The sequence below is a fragment of the Eulemur rufifrons genome, chromosome 2 (genome assembly GCF_041146395.1).
Source record: "Eulemur rufifrons isolate Redbay chromosome 2, OSU_ERuf_1, whole genome shotgun sequence".
In the NCBI taxonomy this organism is placed as follows: Eukaryota; Metazoa; Chordata; class Mammalia; order Primates; family Lemuridae; genus Eulemur; species Eulemur rufifrons.
Genome location: NC_090984.1, coordinates 20,174,198 through 20,197,067, shown reverse-complemented (window position 1 = coordinate 20,197,067; position 22,870 = coordinate 20,174,198). Strand labels below are relative to the sequence as shown.

At 39.0% G+C, this 22,870-nt stretch overlaps 1 protein-coding gene across 1 annotated transcript in view; it reads left to right on the top strand.

The window, feature by feature from the left end:
• Positions 1–22,122, top strand: part of ETFA (electron transfer flavoprotein subunit alpha) — a 76,643-nt gene extending 54,521 nt beyond the window's left edge. Inside the window, exons 10-12 of the mRNA XM_069457022.1 lie at positions 10,494–10,559; positions 14,151–14,231; positions 21,731–22,122. Of these exons, the coding sequence (XP_069313123.1) occupies positions 10,494–10,559; positions 14,151–14,231; positions 21,731–21,769 (186 nt within the window). The 3' untranslated portion in view covers positions 21,770–22,122. The remainder of the gene's footprint in view (positions 1–10,493; positions 10,560–14,150; positions 14,232–21,730) is intronic.
• Positions 22,123–22,870: the final 748 nt, after the last annotated feature.

The window sequence follows — 22,870 nt, the reverse complement described above, 5'->3', positions numbered from 1 at the left end:
TCACTGGCATTACTTTTTCCCCATGTTATTAGCTCTACTCCAATTCTTAGAACTTTAGAAGGTGCTTCAAGAAATCTTTGTGTAACTTGGGCTGAACTTCACAATTCAGGTTGCTTTTTTTTTAAAGAAAATAACTTTTTTAGAACAATTTTAGATTTAAAGAAAAATTGTGAAGATAGTGCAGCAAATTCCTATAAATCTTGTACCCAATTTCCCTTGTTATTATTATTTTTTTAATATATGTTAACTATTTTTTATAATTATCAAAACCACAAGATTTTAGAATTAAGTTTTTTGAAGATGGGAAATTATGTGAAGATTTCTGTCAAGGTGATAACTTTCTAATGACTTTTTTGTTATATACCATAAAATTTGACATTTTAACCATTTTTAAGTGTACTATTAAGTGACAGTAATTATATTCACAATGTTGTGCAAACATCTGGAAACCAACTGTTTCCAAAAGTTTTCATCACCACAGACCGACACTCTGTACCCATTAAGTAATAATTCCTCATTACCCCCTACCTCAGTCCCTGGTAATTGCTAATCTACTTTCTGTCATTAGGAATTTGCCTATTCTAGATATTTTACACAAGTAGAATCAAACAATATTTGTCTTTTGTAACTGACTTATTTAATTTAGCACGTTTTCAAATTTCATCTATGTTGTAGCATGTATCAGAACTTCATTCCTTTTTATGGATGAATAATATTCCAATAATCTGTAAACGTTTTATTTATCCATTCATGTGTTGAGGAACACTTGGGTTGTTTTAGTTTCACCTTTTGGCTACTGTAAATGATGCTGCTATGAACATTCACATACAAGTATCCCTTTGAGTCCCTCTTGTCAATTCTTTGTGGTATATACATAGGATTGGAATTAGTGGGTCATATGGTAATTTTATGTATAACTTTTTGAAGAACCTTCAAATTGTTTTCCTCTGGTTGCTTTGTAGCTGTCATAGACTTCTTGACATAGAAGTTATCTTAATAATGTTAGATTAAACATCAAGAAAGGCTATGTGTAAGCGTTGACCTACTAGCTCTTAGTAATTTGGGAAATAGGTAGCTTGATGAGTACAAAGAATACTACTTAGAAGTCAGTAGACATAAGTTTTAGTGCCAGCTTCGTTCCCTGGGGTCTTGATTTTTTTCATTGATAAAGAGATTGCATGTATAATTTCAAAGATTTCCTACAACTCCAAAATTCTAGATAGATATGTAGAATTAGTAAGTTTGACTTGGATCAGTTAAAGAACCTTACTGGTAGAAATTTTGATAGATAAACTTTTTATTTGATCTGCTAAAATGCAAAGCTTTATAATAGACTTGATTATATATCCAAGTATTTTGATGTCACATACATAAATATTTCAATATGAATTAACCATCTGAATAATTTTAGATGGAATAAAATAATTTCCATCATTTCTGGTATACTTGAAGTATATTTTCCCACAATGAAAAATCTGTGAATTAGTATTGAAGCTGATTAGGTAAATGCAAAGCATTTAGTTACAAAATAGTTAAATATTAAAATTATATTTTAATGTGGAAATATTAAGAAAAACTTGTTTCAGGTCTTATATATCATATGTAATCAAAATCTGCAGTTAAAAAACAGTACTAAAAGGGCAAGAGCTGAAATTTCACTTTTTCTAGTTTACATTTAAATTTTTGAATTGCATGTCACAATATAATGTCCTTGTTTTAAAGTCTCTTGACTTTGTATTTGAGCAACTGGGTTATTAAATTTACATTCTGAACAAAAAAATGTGAGTTATATAATGAAGCATATGCTGGTGATATGAATTGCCATTTGCTTTGGGCATGTTTTAACTAGGCTAGTTGTGAAGAGGTCATTAGCTTGGGACCCTGTGCCTCTTGGGAGAAAAGGTGGGCTGGTAAAGAGAACATGGAGGAACTTACCTCTAAGAATGAATTTAAAATTTCAAGGAATCTTTGACTACATATTCTTTGACTAAAAAGAACCATGTCCATCTACTGAGCCATAGGATGTCCATTCTTGAGAAAAATCTTAAGAAGGTAGATAAGGACTGCTGTTTTTTCTTCCAAATTCATTTTTTGGCTTTGCTTCTAGACATTTCCCTTTAACAGTTATTTGGAACAAGATACTGACTTCATTGAAAACCAGGTCAAAATCTTTAGTTGAAAAGTTTTCAGTGCAGGTTACATAAATTAAACAAACATCAAAAATAAGAAATAATTTCAGAGTCCTGCCTCTTCTATGTCAGCCTCTCTGATGTCTTTACAGCTGGTGCATGTGAGTGGAGGTCTGCACTGGAGGCGTCCTAATGGACATGCGGTGGTTGACAGAGCACTCAGTCTAAAGGGTGTAGCTTATGTCATTATTCACGATAAGGAAACTCAGAGCTAATGTGCAAACTGATACTTCTAGTAACATGGGTTAAAAGCCAATGTTAGCTAAAGTTGACAATGCTTTCTTTAACATGCAAACTTAATTGGCTATTCATCTGATCTAATCTTGTTTTAGAGATTTTTCTCTAAAATAAATATATTTACTGGAGTTTTAACAGACTGGTAACTTCAGTTAAAGCATATTACCAGTACTATAACAATACTGAGTCATAATGTGATATAGAATCAAAGGACTTAGGTTAAGAAGCCTGCCTTTTAAGGGAGTAGAATGGTGGTTGCCCAGGCCTGGGAGGTGGGGGAAATGGGGAGATGTTGGTCAGAGGGTACAAAGTTTCAGTTATGCAAGAGGAATGTTCTCAGGATCTATTGTACAGAATGGTGACTATAGTTAGTAATACTGGATTGTATACTTGAAATTTGTTAAGAGAGTAAGTCTTAAGTATTCTCACTACCCAAAAAAAGGTAACTATCTGAGGTGATGAATATGTTAATTAGCTTGATTGTGGTAATCATTTCACAATGTATATGTATGTCAAAACATCCAGTTATACATCTTAAATATATACAATTTTTGTCAAATATACCTCAATGAGGCTGGAGTCGGGGAAGCCTACTTTTTACTAGATGTGTATAACCTTGGACAACACAGCAAGCCTGCCTGAGCCTCTGCTTTCTCGTCTATAAAATGGGAGTAATTGCCACTCTATAGAGTTTTTGCCATAGTTAAATGAGAAAATGTGTTTAAAATAGAGTGTAGTTACTGGCATATCATAGATAGTTTTATACACGTGACTGTGATGATTAGTATGCTGTCTTGAATTCTGATAAACCAGAAGCTAGTCTTAGTTACAGGGGCATTGTCTGACAGATGGGATGTAAAGCTTCAAACCAAGAGTGTGGGTAAAATCTTCCATTCATGTAATACTCAGTTTAGCCAGAATTCTGCCTGAGAATTCTATAGCACAGGCAGAGAGCTGTTTGAGGAAAGAGCCACAGATAGTTGTGCTTTGCGCTTTGGGGATTCTTCAAAAAAGAGAAGAGACTTAAACACAATTTGGCAAACAGAGGAAATAGTTTGGCCGTTTATATGAGCTGCAAGATGAAATATAGCAATATTAATGCACAGGAGGCTTGCAGTAATTAGAAAATACAGTCAGTTAATCTATTTCTCAAAGACACATTCGTTATTTGCTATGATAAATTCATTTAACTCCTAACCTGGCCATTTGTCCTGTGTGTGTGTATTATGTTTTAGCCGTGATAGTTGCTGTTAAGGTTATGCCTTTATAGGCTGTTGAGTAAAGAAGGTTGAGAAAGCATTTACCCTTCTGTAAAACTCTTGTCCTGGCTGAGGCAGTCATAGGAGTATTGTTTTCGAGCACATAACATGGATCTCTGAACTCTAGTTTAATTAGAACTACTTACCTGATGTGTTTAAAAGTTTTTTTCAATGTAGTTTTTCACGTTCCTCCCCCACCTCCATCTAGAAAAAGGAAACATTTGATAGAAAAGAAATTTAAAACATTTTTTTTTTTTTTAGAGAGGAAGTGATATTGGCTTGGTTTTTCTGCTCTGAATGCTCCAGATTTAACTACTCCACTCATATTCATATTTCATATAAACAAAAGAGTAAATGTTTAAATCTCTCCATTCTACTTTGTTTAAAGTAAAGCAGATCTGAAGTTGCTGCAGGCAGAATACTGTTCCAATTCCAGAAAAAAGTGAATTTGTGAGTTTATATCATAAACTCATGTAATTTCAACTTCATGTGTATTTTTTTATGTGGCCAACTTGATATGTCTTGGTACCTGCATCTGGGATATGTATCCCTGCACTAAGATTATGTTAGAAATTTATTAAGAAATGTACCCCAACTTCGTAAGCAAACACTGTCTAGAAAGTTGGGCAGAAATTTTGATAGTACTAAATGCAAAGAAGATACTAAAGTTATGAGTGAAAAGAAATTTTCCCAATACATTACCCCAGAAAAATTATATCATTAGTAACAACTTGACTGTAGGTATAGTTCACAGTGAAATTTATTATAATTGGCTGTCTTCTGTTCTATTGAGAACTATAACACATTAAAAATGGCTTCTAGTTTAAAGATTTAGTAGTAATTTTAGAAATAATGATAGCATTATAGTAATATCGAACATATTTTGAGCAATTTGCATGCATTTTGTTATTTAATTCATCACAGCAGTCCTATTCGCTGCAGGTATGCATCCCCATTTTACAGACGAGGAGACTGAGCCTTTGAGAAGTTGAATAACTTGCCCAAAAGCACAGATTGATAAGTGGGAGAGTCAAGATCTGAGCCCTGCTCTTTCTGGTTTTATTTTTTTTAGTTATAATTGTGATTAAATAAAGATAATGATTGTTTTTTTGCTGATTTTCAACTTTCTTGAGTTGAGATCTTAGTTTGCTAATTTTCTATCCTTGTTTTCTAATGTGCATTTAAGGTTATAGATGTCTTTCTAAGTATCACTTTAGCTGTACCCTACATGTTCTGATATACCTGCCTTTCTTGGCATTTTGTTCCAAGTATTTTTAAATTTCCATTTTAATTTTTTGATTCATATTTTAGGTATTTTTTTGAGAATTGTGAGTTTTTAAGGATAGATTTTTTTTCAGGTCTGTCTAGAGTTTAAAGAAAAAAATATAACTTACTAGAGAACAAAATGTGATAGTTGTGGAGAGTTGCTTTTTAGAGTATAAGCTTATTACATTAAACCAGTAGTTTTCATGTGCTTTTGGTTTTCCTAGAGTGGGCCACACTACCTGAAGATTGATGGACTTTCGTCCTCTGTTTGTGGCTCTTTCTACTGTCTACTCTCTTGTTTAATCTTGCTGCCTCTAATGTTAGTCTTTGGCTCTGCCACACTGCTGACTTTCCTTTTTGGTTCACTCACTGAGTTTAAAACAACCTATAAATGGTCTTGTTCTGAGCCAATACGGCAAAGCAGACACACTAGACTAATGCCATTCTATCTCTAGATCTGTTGTCAAACCATGACAATAGTTTGACCATGGTACCCTAGTAGAGCTTATGAGAAAGCTCTTCTTTAGTTTGTTCTATGGTAATTTTGGATTTGTACTGTCCAACATGATAACCACTAAGCTATACGTGGCTATTGGATACTTGAAATGGTATTAATCTGAAATGAGATATATTATTAAAGTTAGTTTTACCTGTTTCTTTTTAATGTGGCTACTAGAAAATTTAAAATTAAATATGTGGCTTACAAGGTATAGGAATATATTGAATGAATGTCTCTGTTTTGTACTTAACAACAGTGTAGGCTAAAATGCAACATGTGGGTAGGGGGCAGCTTTCCCCTTGGCTTCTGCACTAAACTCATATAGCAGTCTTAGAATTCCAGATTTTCAGCACAAGGTTTGGGTAAAGCGGGAGTAATGTTAGTATATACTTACTTTCTGAAGAAGGCAGCTAAAACATAATCATCCATGAGAGAACACTCTTACCATGCTGAATCTGCAGATTGGTTAGATTTCTGTAAAAGTATGAGGATTTCATTCCAGTCATCCCTTTGATTCTCAGACATGCAGTTTTAGCAGCAAGCTAGAACCATTAAACCCTGCTTTAAAAAGCTTGTTTTGTCTGAAGGACTAAGGGAATAGGAACAGATGGGGATAGATTGCAAAAGTGGGCCCCTGCCTGGCAGAGGGTAAAGATATTCCCTGGTCTGCTTTCTGCTCATGAAGCCCTTTCCATTTCTCAGTAGCAGGGACAGAAAGTGAGGGATTGCATGAGAGATCAGAGCTCTCTCACGCTTCTTTGCCGTTTTCCTTTATTTGATTACAGATTTTTATGACTTTGCCCTTAGCCTGTATTGTTAGACTGTGAGCTTCTTGAGGACAGGGGACAGAATTAGTTACCTTTATTTTACCTGTAAGGTCCAACAACAATATCAACACCAGTAAAATCAGTTAACCAGTGCTGCTCAACTCTTTCCTGTTATGGTACACTTAGAAAAGTATAATATTTGTACCACAGGGGATTCTGACCACCCACACTTCCACTCGTCTGTACAACTCTTTTGTATGAATTATAAAGTACCCTCTTTTTGAGTTATTTTACTGCCATCTGTTGGAAAATTATTGTAATAAGAAAGCAGGTCTGTAGTGACTATGATACGAATGGTCCCTCCTTCCAGAGTTGTTCAGTGTACAGCCTGTTCAGCTGTACATGGTAATCCTGAGACCACCCCAGGAGCCCACCTGGCCAGCCAGTGGGCTGAAGGAATCAATATTTAAACAAACCTCAACCAATGTGTACCAGATACTATGCTAAGGACTAAAGCCTTTGTAGTAAGTACCCTATGAAGTAGGAGTTCTTAAAATCCCAGTTTTTCAGATGAGCAAAACTGAAGGATAGAGAGGTTAAATAACTGACCCACAGTCATGTGTCTATCAGATGGCAGAGCTGGGATTTGAACCCAGGCAGTGAGTCTTCAGAGCCTAAGTTCTTAACCACAGCAATATATTCCCCGGATAAATCTCTGTTAAATCGTATCAGATGCAGCAGTTTCTGAGTGCTGTTGCTGTTTCCATCTCAGCCCACTGTGAAGTGGTTTAGACCTCAGCCCCCAAGTTCTTTAGATGACTCTATAGCTATAGGGTTTTTTTTAGGTTTTGGCAAAGAAAAAGTGTTTTCTTTTGCCAGTCCTTGTTTGTGTTAAGGTCAGTGCGCTTTATATTTCAGAATAACCTCTAGTCTTCTTCCTGTCCTGTGGCTTCACTTCTTCCCACAGTCCCCATTCTTGCATCACAGAGTGACCAACCTAAACTGCTACCAGCCTTGTGGGTTGATCTGTTCTTTCACTCTTCTAGATTGTAAAGTTTCTAGAACTATCTATCCCTCCTTTCTGTGTCTGTTCTTTTCTTTAATCCCACCTCTTTTTGAGCACTTAATTGCTGTTCTCCCTTCCAACATCTCTCATTTTCTCTCCAAATTATCTTATATCTGATTTAAAAGGAAAGTGCCTCAGGGCAGGGATTGTCTCGTTTTGTTGTGAAGCCGTATCTGAAGTGCTCCATAAATTAGCATCTGTGACGAGTTTTGTATATAGTAATTATTATTTTTGAAATACAAAAATGCTTTCTGAACCGTGAGGAATTAGACTAGAATATTAGTCTAATTGCCTGTACATGTTTTTTAAAAAGGAAGAAAAAAGCCTCTCTTCCTGCCTGAGAAAGCTATCTGAGCCTCAGAACAGCAGCCAAAATCCCTGGACTCCTTTGGGGCTGTTGTTTCAATGCTTTTATATTTACTCAGAGAACCATGTTTGCAAGACAGTAGAATAAAGTCCTTTTGGTCATGTTGATCCATTTGGATTATTGATGCTGATCAGAAAGGTAGAAATGGCCCTGGAGCACTTGCCTTCGATTTGTTCTGGCCCAGAATGTTACTTCCTCAGTGACATTTATGGTTAAAGTCAATGGAATTCATTTTGGGAGAGGCAGGGGTTTTAAAGTAAATTTCATTTATATTATGTTTATATTTACTGCCAGAGTGAATCAACATTTTTATTAGCATTTTATGATACAAATGGAGCTTTTAAGACTTGTTGAATTTTAATGTAGGCATGTATGTCAGAGAGACTCATTTATAGGACTATTGATCTTTTCCAGTGCTTGCTTTGAGAGTACACCTAGAAGAGTGGTTAGGAAGAGTGCTTAGTGGGACAGTTTGTCTGTTTGCCTGGCTAAAAAACTTGCTTTAACAATCTTTACATCAGAATTTGTTGGCCTGGTTTTCCTGAATGTGAGCTTTAATAAGTATATGTTGATTAACAGTTTAATGAATGTCCCTTTATAAATGAAATGCTAGCCAGAATAAACTGAAATAACCTTAATATTATCACTTGAAGTTACCTTTAAATCTTAAATAGAAAATAGTTGTGCTTTTTCAAAGAAAAGAAGGTTGTTTATCACTCTTGTGAGTGTCCACATCTGAGGAGACAGTATAATGCCGGGGCCTTATTGCATTGTCCAACTGTGTATGGTCATAATTGACACACTGGATACTTTCAAGGTAGGATCATGGAGCAATTGCTTTTTTATCCTTACTCATACAGTTTGCCTTCTGCAGTGTGCTTCACCACCCTAAGGCACGGTCTCTCTAAGCCAAATTGCTCTTACTTATCTTTAGACGTTCGATAACTATAGAGCAAGTTGAATCAGAAAACAAACTCAGCTCATTTTTAGATAATTAACTCACTTTGAGGACTAGATTGTTTCCTTTTCCAGGTTACCCAGTGGTATCCTGCTGCTTTGGAAGCAGTTGGCCACTTTATGCCTTTAAAGATAAGGTCTAGGGATAGACCACCAACGTGCTGGACAGTTAAAGGATTCGGACTGCCGGAGGGCTGAGGGATCGCCTGTCATAGTGGTTTTCAGCTGTGGCTGTACATTAGTTTTTTTAAACAAGCACCAATGCTGGGGCTGTACCTCTTCTGTTTATAGTTAGAGAAAGTGAGGCCCCAAGAAGGGAATTGACTTGTATGTGGCCATGTACACTTAGGTGCTATGAAAAATCGTAATATTAGGAGGCAATAACATTATTCCTAGGCCCTAGTTGAAAAATCCTCATATTTTAGAGTGAACAGTTGTTAAGTTAGATCATAAGCAGTGCAGAAAACAGGGTGGGCCCCCCTGCCACTGTCATTGCCTTTGAAGTATCTGCCATGTAATAAAACTACGTGTGACAGAGCCACCTTCAGTGGCTTCCATGTATTATTCATATTGAGGAAAGACTTTACTGTCAGTCGTGACAAAACTGTAGTGTCAGTCTGGTTGCATGGTGGGTGCACCTCCTACCCAAGCCAGGACTTGTTAGTTCAGTTTACGTGTGGGAAAAGGTTTTCAGTTGAAGCTTTAATTATGCCTAGTGGACAGAATGAAGCAGCTAAGCTCTTTTAATTAAACACTTACTAAATCAGTTTTCCATGATGATAGTTTTAATTTTCAAACATGGGTTCTTTAAAAATTATAGATAAGGGGACAGAACAGTAGTCAGTCATCATTCCCTTTGTAATTATTGAGGGCAGAGACGCAAGAAGAGGTGCATATATCATCTTCAGCATTTACTGAGAAACTACAGTATGGAGGCCTTTTTATTAGGTGCTGGAAATACAAAGGTTCAGCCTGTGCCTTATAAGAAGTTTGTTACGGCAGGGTGCAGTGGCTCACACCTGTAATCCTAGCACTCAGGGAGGCTGAGGCGGGAGGATCGCTTGAGCTCAGGAGTTCAAGACCAGCCTGAGCAATAGTGAAAGCCCGTCTCTACTAAAAATGGAAAAATTAGCCGGGCATGGTGGTGTGCACCTGTAGTCCCAGCTACTCGGGAGGCTGAGGCAGGAGGATCGCTTGAGCCCAGGAGTTGGAGGTTGCAGTGAGCTATGATGATGCCACTGTACTCTAGCCAGGGCAATAGTGTGAGACTGTGTCTCAAAAAAAAAAAAATTAGTTTGTTATTTTTTTATTCAGGGAAATTGTGTATGTGTTTAGAACCACTGAATTATATTACTGGTTTTTCAAAATGCTAAGCTTAATAAATGTATCCTAATTACCATTTTAACAAATATCCCTTTGTGAAAAGACAAACAACTAAGTCAAAATCTGTTTTAATATGTTTGGGTATATGTGTTCATATGTTAATATACAATGTGTGTACCTTGTGAAGGGGTATATACTATGTGTATGAGTTGTGCAGTGATATTCAAATGAGTGCCACAGATGAAAAGTGCTACGTCAGAGGTAATTGTGAGATTAAGATACTTGACATAAAATGGTTAACACAGTGTCTGGCACATAGTAAATGCTCAGTAATCCTCATTATCTAATATTTATCAATATACCACCACTATTATAGGAATTCATAGGAAAAAGAGAAATGTAGATTAAGATGATCAGAGAAAAGGGAAAGCATAGTTTAAGTGATATGTGTTGCATCTATTTTATTTAACATATCTTTTGCCTAGGACTTAAATTGCGAATAGCGAACACTTTGGAAAGTATTATATGAGTACATATCAATAATGTGATCTCTTTTATTTCAGGAACTTTATATTGCTGTTGGGATATCTGGAGCCATCCAACATTTAGCTGGGATGAAAGACAGCAAGGTAATTGTACACAGCAATCATGCTAAGAGGAAAAGTTCTCACATTTTAAAATTTGAGTTTCACGGTATATTTCCATGTACTTACAGTGGAACCATTCATATTAACGTAGATCTGGGAGCTGAAAGAAGTATAAGCAACCGTTCGCTGCCTTAAGATGTGCTGTTGGTCAGAGAGGCAGTGCTGGGCCGTGGAAAGAGGCCCAAACCCGAGTGGCAGCTCCACTGCTAGCTGAATGCGTAGTGTGTCCTGTCTGCACCTCAGTTTCTTTGTTTGCCAAACGTGGGTGTTGGGTGATGATCACTAGTGTCCCTTTCAGCTCTGATGACAATCTTCGGGTAGAAAATGCAAGGCTTAAACAACTTGATGAGGTTCTAATCACCTAACTTGTTTATGAGGTTCTGATCCCTGATTCCCTCTTCATCTGCTTCACCCTGGTCTCCTAATGGTCCCACCCCACCCTCAGTAGAGCCCTTCTTCCCGAGTTGTTCCCAAAGTGTGACCGACACATTTTTGGTTGGAGCATTGGGCCATCTTAATGCCTCAGGAATTGTCAAAAATGCAGTGAGTAAAGGAAACCCTTAATTTCAACTTGCTACTTGGACTACATCTGGAAGTCCTGTGTAATGACTCTGTGAACATATATTTCAGAATATGACACATTTATTCATGCATAACAATGTACAGTTTGAATTATGAACTTATCTTTCATGAAGTCTGAGATGCCTCTGACATTCCTGCATTTATCCATTCAGACGGAAGCTTGATATAAAAGATAATAAAACTTTTAACAGGCTTAACTTCTAACTTGAAGAAATGCATGCACTGCCTCTTTGTAGGCTCTAAATGAATTGGTCCAAAACCAGTCATATTTTACAGTTGGATGGCAGCTTTCTTTACTGAGCTATGAAAAGAGCAATGCCAGTGGGGAAAAGGTGATTGCTACATTAATAATAAAAAAAAAAAAACCAACATTCCAACACTAGCAGCATTAAAATACATTTTTAGCCAGACCAGTTCAGATGTACACAGAATTCTGCCTCTCTAAAATAAAAGATTCTGCTTGTCAAGAAGATCCTGGTGGAAATTCTCATCCCATGCCAATAGAGCTGGACCATGAGAGACAGACTAGATAGCGTATGTCAAAGGAAATAGGGAGCAGGTGAAACAAGGAGACCAGTGTTGGGGGCAGTCCATGAAAATAAACTTCAACTAAGCCTTTGTCTCTCCATCTAGTCAACAAATATTTATTAAGCACCTTTCTTGTCCTAGATGTTGGGGATGCTTAAATGAAAGACATAACCCCTGTTGTCACTGTCTTGTGTAGGAGGCAGGCGATCTTTAGTTGTAATTTTGGTTAAGTTCTAAAATGGGATATTAGAATAGTTGCATTGGCTACAAGCTGCAATTTTAATTAGCATCATGACATAGTTGAATGAATACAAGATTGGGTTGTTATTTCAAATGAATTAATGTAACGAAAGTACTTTTTGAACTATATACATAATAATACAGTTGAATACAATCTGTATATTTCAGAACTCTGTAAGGAGGAAGAGCTTCAATTTATAAGGAGCTGTTAAGAGAGTTCGGGGATAAGCAAGACTTTATCATCGTTATTTACAGTTGATAATTCAGGAATATTATTTTGGTAATCTGAAAAACTATAACCAACCCACATCTTTTTTCTTAAATACTGTACTGGTTCCTTGCCCACAGTTGTGCTCTTTCTTTAAAAATAACTTTTATATAGTGGGATGAAAAAGCTTTCAGATGATTGAACTGTCAGATGTTTGACTAGGTGGCCTTCAGGAGAATCATCAACCATCATGAATTAAATAAATCTCTGCTATAGCTGTGAAGCAGGCTATACATTCCCAGAAGAGAAATACCTCAATGCAAATCAATGCCTGTGATTTAAAATGTTTGTCCTTGTGCCTTTAGATTTGAGGCTTATATTTGGAACTTGTTTATTGTCTCTGACCATGTATCTTAATATACGTGGCATGTTTCCCTGGATTGGCAGTTACCTGGATTATACTGTGCTGCAGTCTCAGATATTCTGGCATATTCTGCCCACCTCTTCTAGGAGCCCTTGTAAGGGAATTATACAGATGTTATAGTATTTTAAGTCAGGCTATGTCAAAATACTTAATATATTTTTTAATACCCGCTGTTTTCATACGATACAGTAACAGGCAGGTAGAAACTTACTTCTAGAAGTTTGAATTACCATAATCTACTGTCTATTAAAATGATACCACATTAGAGTCAAACTCTAATTTTACTTTAATTACAATGGTGTTAGAAGCATCTGTGGGGAATGCCAAGCTATTTTTGATATATAAATAAATCTGATATTAATAAAAGAATGATTTTGAGTGACCATTTCTCCTTATTCTCTTAATAATCTCTTTACTGTTCACATTTCAGAATATTTTTAGGCTGGGCATGGTGGGTCATGCCTGTAATTGTAACACTCTTGGAGGCTGAGGCAGGAGGATCACTTGAGCTCAGAAGTTCCAGACCAGCTTGAGCAAGAGCAAGACACCCATCTCTACTAAAAATAGAAAAAAAAAACCCATCCGGGCCTGGTGGCATGTGCCTGTAGTCCCAGCTACTCGGGAGGCTAAGGCAGGAGGATCGCTTGAGCCCAGGAGTTTGAGGTTGCTGTGAGCTATGATGATGCCACTGCACTCTAGCCAGGGTGACAGAGCAAGACTCTATCTCAAAAAAAAAAAAAAAAGTTTATAGGAGATAAGAGAAACATTTGATAGTTTATAACAGACATAGTAATTTGCTTATTACATATATTTGCTGCATACAAAAGGACTTAAAATTTTTTGTTTTAAAGTTCTCCGTTAATAACATGTTGGTAAGATAATTGGTTTTTATATTTTCAGACAGACCCAGGATAATAATTTTAAAATAATAAAAAGAATGGAGAATATAGAGGATAAAATAATTGAGGGATAAAGGCTGTGAATTTGGGTATACATTTGTTTTTTTCCATAAGTCAAAAGAAATTTAAAAAAATAATAATTTTATTTCTTTTTTTTTTCCCTTTTTCCTTGAGACAGAGTTTTGCTCTGTTGCCCAGCCTGAAGTGCAGTGGTATGATCGTAGCTCACTGCAACCTCCAATTCCTGGACTCAAGCGATCCTCCTGGCTCAGCCTCCCAAGGAGCTGGAACTATAGGCACTCGCCACCACACCCAGCTGATTTTTAAATTTTTTTTGTAGAGATGGAGATCTCAATATGTTACTCAGGCTGGTTGCCAACTCCTGGCCTCATGCAATCTTCCCATCTCCGCCTCCCAGAGTACTGGGATTACAGGTGTGAGCCACCATGCTCAGCTGATTTTAAATTTGTAATACTGAGATGGGCTAGTGATGGGTAAGAGATAATTTTATTACCTTCCAACCCAGTAAATTTCTAATAAATTTACAATATTGGCACAGATGTATCAAATTAATCTTATTTGGTCAACATCTTAAGATTATTAATATGTTATAAGAGGAGTTAAAATAGAACTATCAATCTATGTGATATGTTTCCATTATAAAAGTCAAACTCTGTGTTTTTGTTTCACAGACAATTGTGGCTATTAATAAAGACCCAGAAGCTCCAATTTTCCAAGTGGCAGACTATGGAATAGTTGCAGATTTATTTAAGGTAAACTGGCCTTGAGAGCAATTGCAGTTATCTAGATTGTCATCCAAGAACCTCTTAGAGTCGGTCAAGGATGAAGCTATTAAAAGAAAACATTGTGTGTTTATGTATCTGACTGTATATGTGCTATTAATATACGTATACAATTTTGACCTAAAGTTAAGTTGCCCTAATGAATATGTATTGTTTATATAGAGTATTATAACTTTCCCCTTAAGAAGGAGTCCAAATTGTCTTTAAAATATCCATATGGCTCTTGGCATCTCACTTGCAAAGGTAACACACAACGTGAAATGACTCAGGTAACCTAGAATCATATTTGGCAGGTACCCTAAAGAAATTAACGTCAAACCTCCTTATTTGAGGATTTGCTGAGGCCACTAGAGCTTTTCAGGAGAGTGAGGACTCCAGACCAGCTCCTGGACTCAGCAAGAAGACTCCGCTGGCTGTGTCGAGGGTTACAGGCCTCCTCACGTGACAGGCACAGGGAGGACACTGACTCCCACTCCTCGCACCCTTCACTTTCTTTTTTTTTTTTTTTGTTGAGACAGAGTCTCACTTTGTTGCCCAGGCTAGAGTGAGTGCCGTGGCGTCAGCTTAGCTCACAGCAACCTCAGACTCCTCAGCTTAAGCGATCCTGCTGCCTCAGCCTCCCGAGTAGCTGGGACTACAGGCATACGCCACCATGCCCGGCTAATTTTTTCTATATAGATTTTTAGTTGTCCATATAATGTCTTTCTATTTTTAGTAGAGACGGGGTCTCGCTCAGGCTGGTCTCAAACTCCTGACCTTGAGCGATCCACCCGCCTCGGCCTCCCAGAGTGCTAGGATTACAGGCGTGAGCCACCGCGCCCGGCCACCCTTCACTTTCGAATGTGCTTTCTGCCCCGCCATCACCCCCATATTTGCCCTTCCCACGAGAAAAATTACTTTAATGATACTAATTAATTAAGTGAATTATAGGTGATGAGCCCGTGATACTCATAGCACATTTGAAAGTCATGACCTTTAAGGTCATGACTTATGCATGGCCTGGCTTCTTCTTCCCCCGCCCCCAGACCTGCCTACCAGCTTCTAGGTTACCTTGTGCAGGAATCACATGTGCAATCCATTGACACCCTGGAAGTAGCGTCCGACCCTAGGAGAAGTGGGTTTGCTGGAGTGAGGAACCCCTCACATCGACCCCCTGGAAGAGGCTGTGGGCTGTAGCCTGATAACAGAGCCAGGATGGTCCCTGCAGCAAGAGGATTGACCCATTACCATAACTTCACCAGCACTGCATGTGATCTGGATGAACTAGTGAGTGCCCGTTGAGAGTGCATTTGTACCCGGAAGTATATGTGTGTTTGCTCAGTGAAGATGGATGTGAGCTCTTGTAGCTGCTCGGTGATTCCTGAGTAATGGCTCAGACTCCATGTGGAGACCGGGTTGGGCTGTTACTCCAGTTCAGTGCAGGGCATTCTTGCCCCCAGGAAGCCCCCAAAGAGCCTAGATCTTGCTTGGGAAGAATATGTACCCCCGCCAGTGACCCTGTATCTGAAATTTGGGGTTCAGGTAGGTCAGCTGCTCCTGTTGCCTGGCCCAGGTATGTACGAACAAACAGTAAATGGCAGTCATTTGGCCACTAAGGTGGCCCAATGGGAAGGGGAGCTAGCTTGAAAAAGAAAAATTTTTTGTTTATGCGATGATAACTTTGTTCAAGTAGCAAGAATTTAGGTAGGTGTGGATAGAGAGGTAAATGTTCCTTTTATTTAAAAGCTAAATTAAACACTTTCTGAACCCCAGCCATGTACCATATTGACATGTTTGCAGATAGTCATGTACTGTAGTTGGCTTTTATTTTTCCTCAAGAGAATATGTTAATAAACTTATAAGTAATTTTGTTTATTTTACATTGTTTTTCTGTCTGCTTACATAGTAGTTATTACAAGTCACATGATAAAAAGATGAAGCACTGAACAGTTGAAAATTTTCAGTGTTCCTCCAGTGTGGACGCTCGTCTTGGAGCCAGAGCTTCTGTATCACAGTTATTGATAGAGTCATGTCACACGCACTGTGCCTCTTGCATTAAGGGCAGCTCCTAGGTTTGGCAAGAAAGAGTGTGTGTGTGAACCCAAAGAGGTAGCTCACTGAGGGGGAGTCCTCAGATACTGAGGTGGAAAGGGACCTCAAAAATCATCCAGTCAGCTGACTTCCAACCTCCGTTTCTCAAGCTATTTTTGGTGTTGTAAGAAGCCCACATTTGACTCTAGAGAGACTGTTTGGACCAAGATCATCATGTTTATTGCTTTGGCTAGAATTTTATTAGGGCAGTGATATCATGCAGCTCCGAAGTTCTGAAGTACAGTTACATATGTCTTTGATTAATATAAAGGGAGAGAAATTAATCAGTCCTTTAAAATAGAGTTTGGGGAAAAACTTATAATTAAAGGTTATGAAAATATTAAAAATAATGCAGAGTCCCGTTTGTTACTACATGAGTAACACAAGCCAGGTACCCTCTTTTTAAGTTGCCTGTCCCAGAGAGATGTGTTCTGGGATAGTCACTCAGCAGGCGATTGGCACAGCTAAGCCAGCCTCCTGCTTCTGTTCTCTCCGGCTCATCAGGCACCACAGCGGGTGGGTCACCCCTGCTGCTCTACCTTGGCTAAGTGGCGGTGAGAAGTAGCACACGTTCGACAGACTCGAGGAACCTAGACAGTACCCAGCAAACCATTTTCTCAGCTGAAACAGAAAGACCGTATCGCAGATGAAGAGTAGAGTAATTCTGACAGAAGAGCAGACAAGGCGGTTTGGTAAATATACTCCTCACTGGCACCACCCCCTGTTTTTTAAAAAATCAAATATTTAATGGTATAACTTTTTTTTTTTTTTTGAGACAGAGTCTCACTTTGTTGCCCAGGCTAGAGTGAGTGCCGTGGCGTCAGCCTAGCTCACAGCAACCTCAAACTCCTGGGCTCAAGCGATCCTACTGCCTCAGCCTCCCGAGTATCAGGGACTACAGGCATACGCCACCATGCCCAGCTAATTTTTTTCTATAAATATTTTTAGCTGTCCAGATCATTTCTTTGTATTTTTAGTAGAGATGGGGTCTCGCTCTTGCTCAGGCTGGTCTTGAACTCCTGACCTCGAGTGATCCGGCTTCAGTCTCCCAGAGTGATAGGATTACAGGCGTGAGCCACCATGCCCAGCCTGGTATAACTTTTAAAAATACAATTATACAAATTGTGAATGAGAATTAGCATTATCTATTTTAGATTAAGATCTAAAGAAAATATAAATCAGATAACAGCTATACAAAAAGGACTTTTTTAGACTACACTGTTGTATAAAAATTTTAAGTTGCAAACTGTACCATGCATACAGCTGTTAGACTAATAATTCCCTAGGTGATATTTTGTTCACCAAATGTAACCATGTCTGGAGTAGAGATGTATATGCATAACATTTGATTCTCTTATATTTACGGTTTCACTTCTCCTTCAACAATCATAAGTTATTATAGAAAGGACAAGTCTTTTTTCTCCTCATAAAACAAATAATACAGTACAGGGATTAAGAGCTTTAATTCAAATTCTGTCTTGGCCACATACTAGTTAAATTATCTTGGCCAAATTATTTAATCTCTCTGAACGTCAGCTTCTTTATCAGTAATATAAATATTGCACTACCCTCCTTAAAGGCTCTGATGAAGATTAAATGAGATTATATTGGACCTAGTACAGTCTGTGATAAATATTAGCCTACCTGTTTGTATTTCCTTACATCCAGGTACATAGTAGGTGCTCAATAAATGGTAAATATTAATATTGTAAATCAGAGTTAAAGGGACAGGGCATAGGGCACCACTTGAGTGTGGCTTTTTTTTTTTAATATAACAGTTTTACTGAGATAAAATTCATATACCGTAAAACTCACCATCTTAAAATGTGCAATTCAGTGAGTTTTAATATCTTCACCAAGTTATGCAGCCACTATCTAATTCCAGAACATTTTCATCACACCAGAAAGAAACCCCACACCTATTAGCATTCACTCCCTTCCTGCCGCCAGCTCCTGTCTCTGTAGATTTGCCAATCCTGGACATTTCATAGCAATGGAATCATGTAACATGTGGTGTTTTGTGACTGGCTTCTTGCACTCAGCATAAGGTTTTCAAGGTTCATCCATGTTGTAGCATCTGTCAGTACTTTATTTCTTTTTCTTGCCACATAATATCAATTGAATGGATATGCCACATTTTGTCCATTTATCATCAGATGGACATTTTGTTGTTTTTTTTTTTTTTTTTTTTTTTTTTTTTTGAGACAGAGTCTCACTCTGTTGCCCAGGCTAGAGTGAGTGCCGTGGCGTCAGCCTAGCTCACAGCAACCTCAAACTCCTGAGCTCAAGGGATCCTCCTGTCTCAGCCTCCCGAGTAGTTGGGACTACAGGCATGCACCACCATGCCCGGCTAATTTTTTCTATATATATTTTTAGCTGTCCATATAATTTCTTTCTATTTTTAGTAGAGATGAGGTCTCACTCTTGCTCAGGCTGGTCTCGAACTCCTGAGCTCAAACGATCCACCCACCTCGGCCTCCCAGAGTGCTAGGATTACAGGCGTGAGCCACCGCGCCCGGCCGACATTTTGATTTTTTCCCCTTTTTGGCTATCATTTATAATACTGCTGTGAACATTCATGTAGAAGGTTTTCTGCAGACATGTGTTTTAATTTCTTTTGGGTATATGTCTAGGAATGGAATTGCTGGGTCACATGGTAAGTCTATATTTAACATTTTGAAGACTTGTCAGGCAGTTTTGAAAGTGGCTGTCTTGGCTGCGCGTGGTGGCTCACACCTGTAATCCTAGCACTTTGGGAAGTCAGGAGTTTGAGGCTGCCATGAGCTCTGATTGGGCCACTGCACTCCAGCCTGGGCAACAGAGCAAGATCCCGTCTCAAAAAGAAAGTGGCTGTCACATTTTACATTCTCACCAAAAATGTGTGAGGGCTCCAGTTTCTCCATATGCTCACTAGCACTTGCTACTGTGTCTTTTTGACTGTAGCCACCCTATTGGGTGTGAAGTGGTATCTCCTGGTGGTTTTGATTTGCATTTCCCTGAGGGCTCATGATGTTGAACATCTTTTCATGTGCTTATTGGCAATCTGTATATCTTCTTTGGAGACATGTCTATCCAAGTCCTTTGCCCATGTTTTAGCTGGTTTATCTGTCTTTTGGGTTGACTTGAAGGAGTTCATTATATATTCTGGATACTAAACACTTCTCAGATAGATGATTTCCAAATATTTTCTCCTATAGGTTATCTTTTCACCTTCTTGGTATAATAATATCCTTTGATGCACAAAGTTTTAAATTTTGATGAAGTCCAATTTATCTTTTTGTTGTTGTTGCTTGTGCTTTGGGTGTCATATCTAAAAATTCATTGCCAAATCTAAGGTCATGAAGATTCACCATTATGTTTTCTGCTAAGAGTTTTATGGAGTTTTAGCTCAGCTATTTAGGCTGTTGATGCATTTTGAGTTAATTTTTATAGATGGTATGAGGTAGAGGTCCAGCTTCTTTTGCATGTGGTATCTATTTGTCGCAGCACCATCTGTTGAAGAGACTATTTATTCTGTCCCCACTGAATGTACTTGGCATACCACCTATCTTTGAAACCTCTTTTTCTCTTCTCCCAAGCACAGCTATTCATGATGACGGTCATCATAATCTGTTTCCTCTCTCTGGAACCTTGCAGGGTTCATCTCTGTCTGCCTTCTCATTTCTTTCCCAGAATCCTTTTCTTCTCTAGGTTGATGATCTGGATTTTCCTGATCCACATTCTCCTCCATTCCAGCATACGATGAGCACTTCTCTGACTGGGCGGTTCATAGGCTTCTGTCTGTTCTCACCAGCTGGGAGGCGGGACTCTGTCTGTCTCCCTTAGCTCTGCCCCGAGGAAGTACTAAGTGAATGAGTGGAACATACTTATACTGCGACTTATATCTTTCTTTAAACTTAAATTTCCTCTTATTTGGTCTTACCGGAAGGGAGCTGCCTCTGCAATATCTAAGAGAGAATAGAAACAAGAATCCAGATCTTTCAGGATGTTCAGGCCCAAGTTAGCGTTTTCTTTTCCCTAAATAAAGTAGTGTGTGATAAGCTCGGAAAGTCTGCGGTTGGTCTAATAAAAAAGATTTAGACGATGGGGAGAAAAAAATCCTCTCAGCCATTTTGTGGGGAATGTGGTAGGAGGACATCCCGTAAGGTTTTTAAAAATTGTATATTCTAAATCAAATTAATATTTTGCTTCCTGGGGAAAGAAGCTGGGCTCCAGCCTAGTTTTCATGAAGCACACAGGTCCCACGCGAGGTTCAGTTAGCGTGGCATCTGTGTGACAGGCATGAGCTCATAGTCTCTCCGCTGGGGAGAGCTGGGAGAAATGGTGCCAGCACTTAATGCCGCCCTGAGCGATTGCCTGCTGGCTCCATGGTAAACATGGGCCTTTTAATAGGCTGGAGACAAAGTGACATTCGGAAGAAACAACATGTCGACAATTTCCTTAATAAATTTTGTACGAACACATTATTTCCACCTAATGGAAATGTAGCTCTCTTAAATAATTGAGAGGCTATATTCATCAGTGGCGAGTTCAGCTGGGATCTTTGTGAGCTAGGGCAGCCGACAGCCCCTTGGAAGGCTGGGTAATTGATATTTTACACAAGTGGCTGGGCTACTTTTCAGAAGGTCTGTGTGACATTCCCTGCAGCCCCCACCTACAGCTCTCTCCTGTTGTCCAGGCGGTTGCAAAGTGGTTCTACACTGGAGGCTCCAGCTGCAGCCTCTGAACTGCCAAGACTAAGGGTTAATGATTAATCCTTTTTAAAATGGGAGCCAACTCGGGCAGTTTCCCCTGCTATGATTCCTCACTGCGTCTGCTGACCGGCACCACCGCATTAGCACAAGGTCTTGATTTTAATAAAGAGCGAGAATACTGAATGTTCAGCGTGCAGCACATTTTTATGTGCCAAATGATAGTAACGTGCTGAGAAAGCAACCAAAATGTAAAAGGAACGATGAATGAACAATGAGAGAACAAGCACTAGCAGAGGGTGACTGGAGTCGTGACTAAGCTAGAGACTTCGGTGTGGACTCCAGGGACGCAGTGAGGGTGGGAAGATGCCAGGGAAAACACGAAGGTAAAAAATACACACTGCTCAGCCCAGACAAGAAAAAACGGACTTCCCGTTTTCCATGGTGCCTTCTTGACATTTGTGGTTGTGTCACAGGCTCCTGGGCAGTGAGTGGGCTCGGGCCCCGCCAGCCTTGTGTGGGACAGTCTGGCCCTCCCCGGGGGGCAGTCCGGGAGAGCAGGGGGCTCCTGGGTGGGGCAGAAGGGACACTTTGTGCCTCAACAGTGATTTGCATTGTTCTTTTGGCCTCCGTGTACCGCTGAAGGAGCTGTGACCATATCACGGTGAAGGCTCAAGTTGCTTAATTACGTTTTTTTAAAATTTGCAGGTAGTTCCTGAAATGACTGAGATATTGAAGAAAAAATGAATCATGATCACATCTTAAGAAGAAAAACTATGTCAGAGTAATCAGCTGGAATTATGGAACTTCAGGGATGTCATAACAATCATTGGAAAGCATGGAAGAGCTACATTTCAGAATTTGAGGAAAAATTTCTAGAAGATGCCAGAATGCTTTTTTATGGGACTATTATTATGTTTCTTTTTAATTATTTGTGGTTCTAAACAATTATTTTTTGAAATTTTCTAATTATCTAGCAAATCGATAATAAAGCCTTTCCATAAATCTGTAATAAAGCCTTAAACACTATCGGAAATATGCCTAGCCTCTGAAAGAAAGAGAAAATTGAAGAGAGGGAATAAAAATTCATCTATTATTTTTTCTTTGCCTGTCTTGTTCATGGAGAGCTCTAAGTTTTAGGCAAGATTGTAAACATGAATGTTCCCACCAGCCTGATCAACCTAACGTAATTGCTGAAGGGCAAAGGCAGAGTGAAAAGCGCAGCTACAAAGCGTGGCCTTCAGAAAGCCACAGCTAGTGTGACAAACGCAGACCCGACTGAGCCTGACCCTGCTGAATGTATTTAGTTGGCTTAAATTAAGTTTAATTTTCTGTTTCATTTTCAGGTTTTGTCAGTTTATAGCACTTTGTGTCTGTAAAGAAGGGAGAGTGGAGAAGAAGGAGCCACTTTGAGACACAGTATGGCCTCTTATGCAAAGTTTGATATTATTATAAAGTATTTAAAATCCTGCTCAGAGAATTCTCCGTCCATTCATTTGCCCTCCTAATAGCTTCCTTTGGGCTCTCTTAGAACTCAGGCAGCCCCACGAGTTGGCAGAACGTGTGGTCACCTCTGGCACTCTCTCAGCTGCCCCAGCTCTAGCCGAGATCCAGACTGTCACCAGGGCGGCAGGCTTGTGTGGGTGCAGGCCCAAGCACAGAGGCTGGTGAGGCTTTTAACAGGCCCGCAGGAAAGCGTGGGTAGGTAGGGGAGTAAATGGAGTGAACTGCCCTGGAGCAGTCAGCAGGAGTAGGAGTCGTGACCTGCATCGGTGATAAATGAAGGGCGGGCCAGGGACCCCAGACAGTCCCTTTGTGTGGCCAGCCTGGGGCCCTTCCTCAACTGAC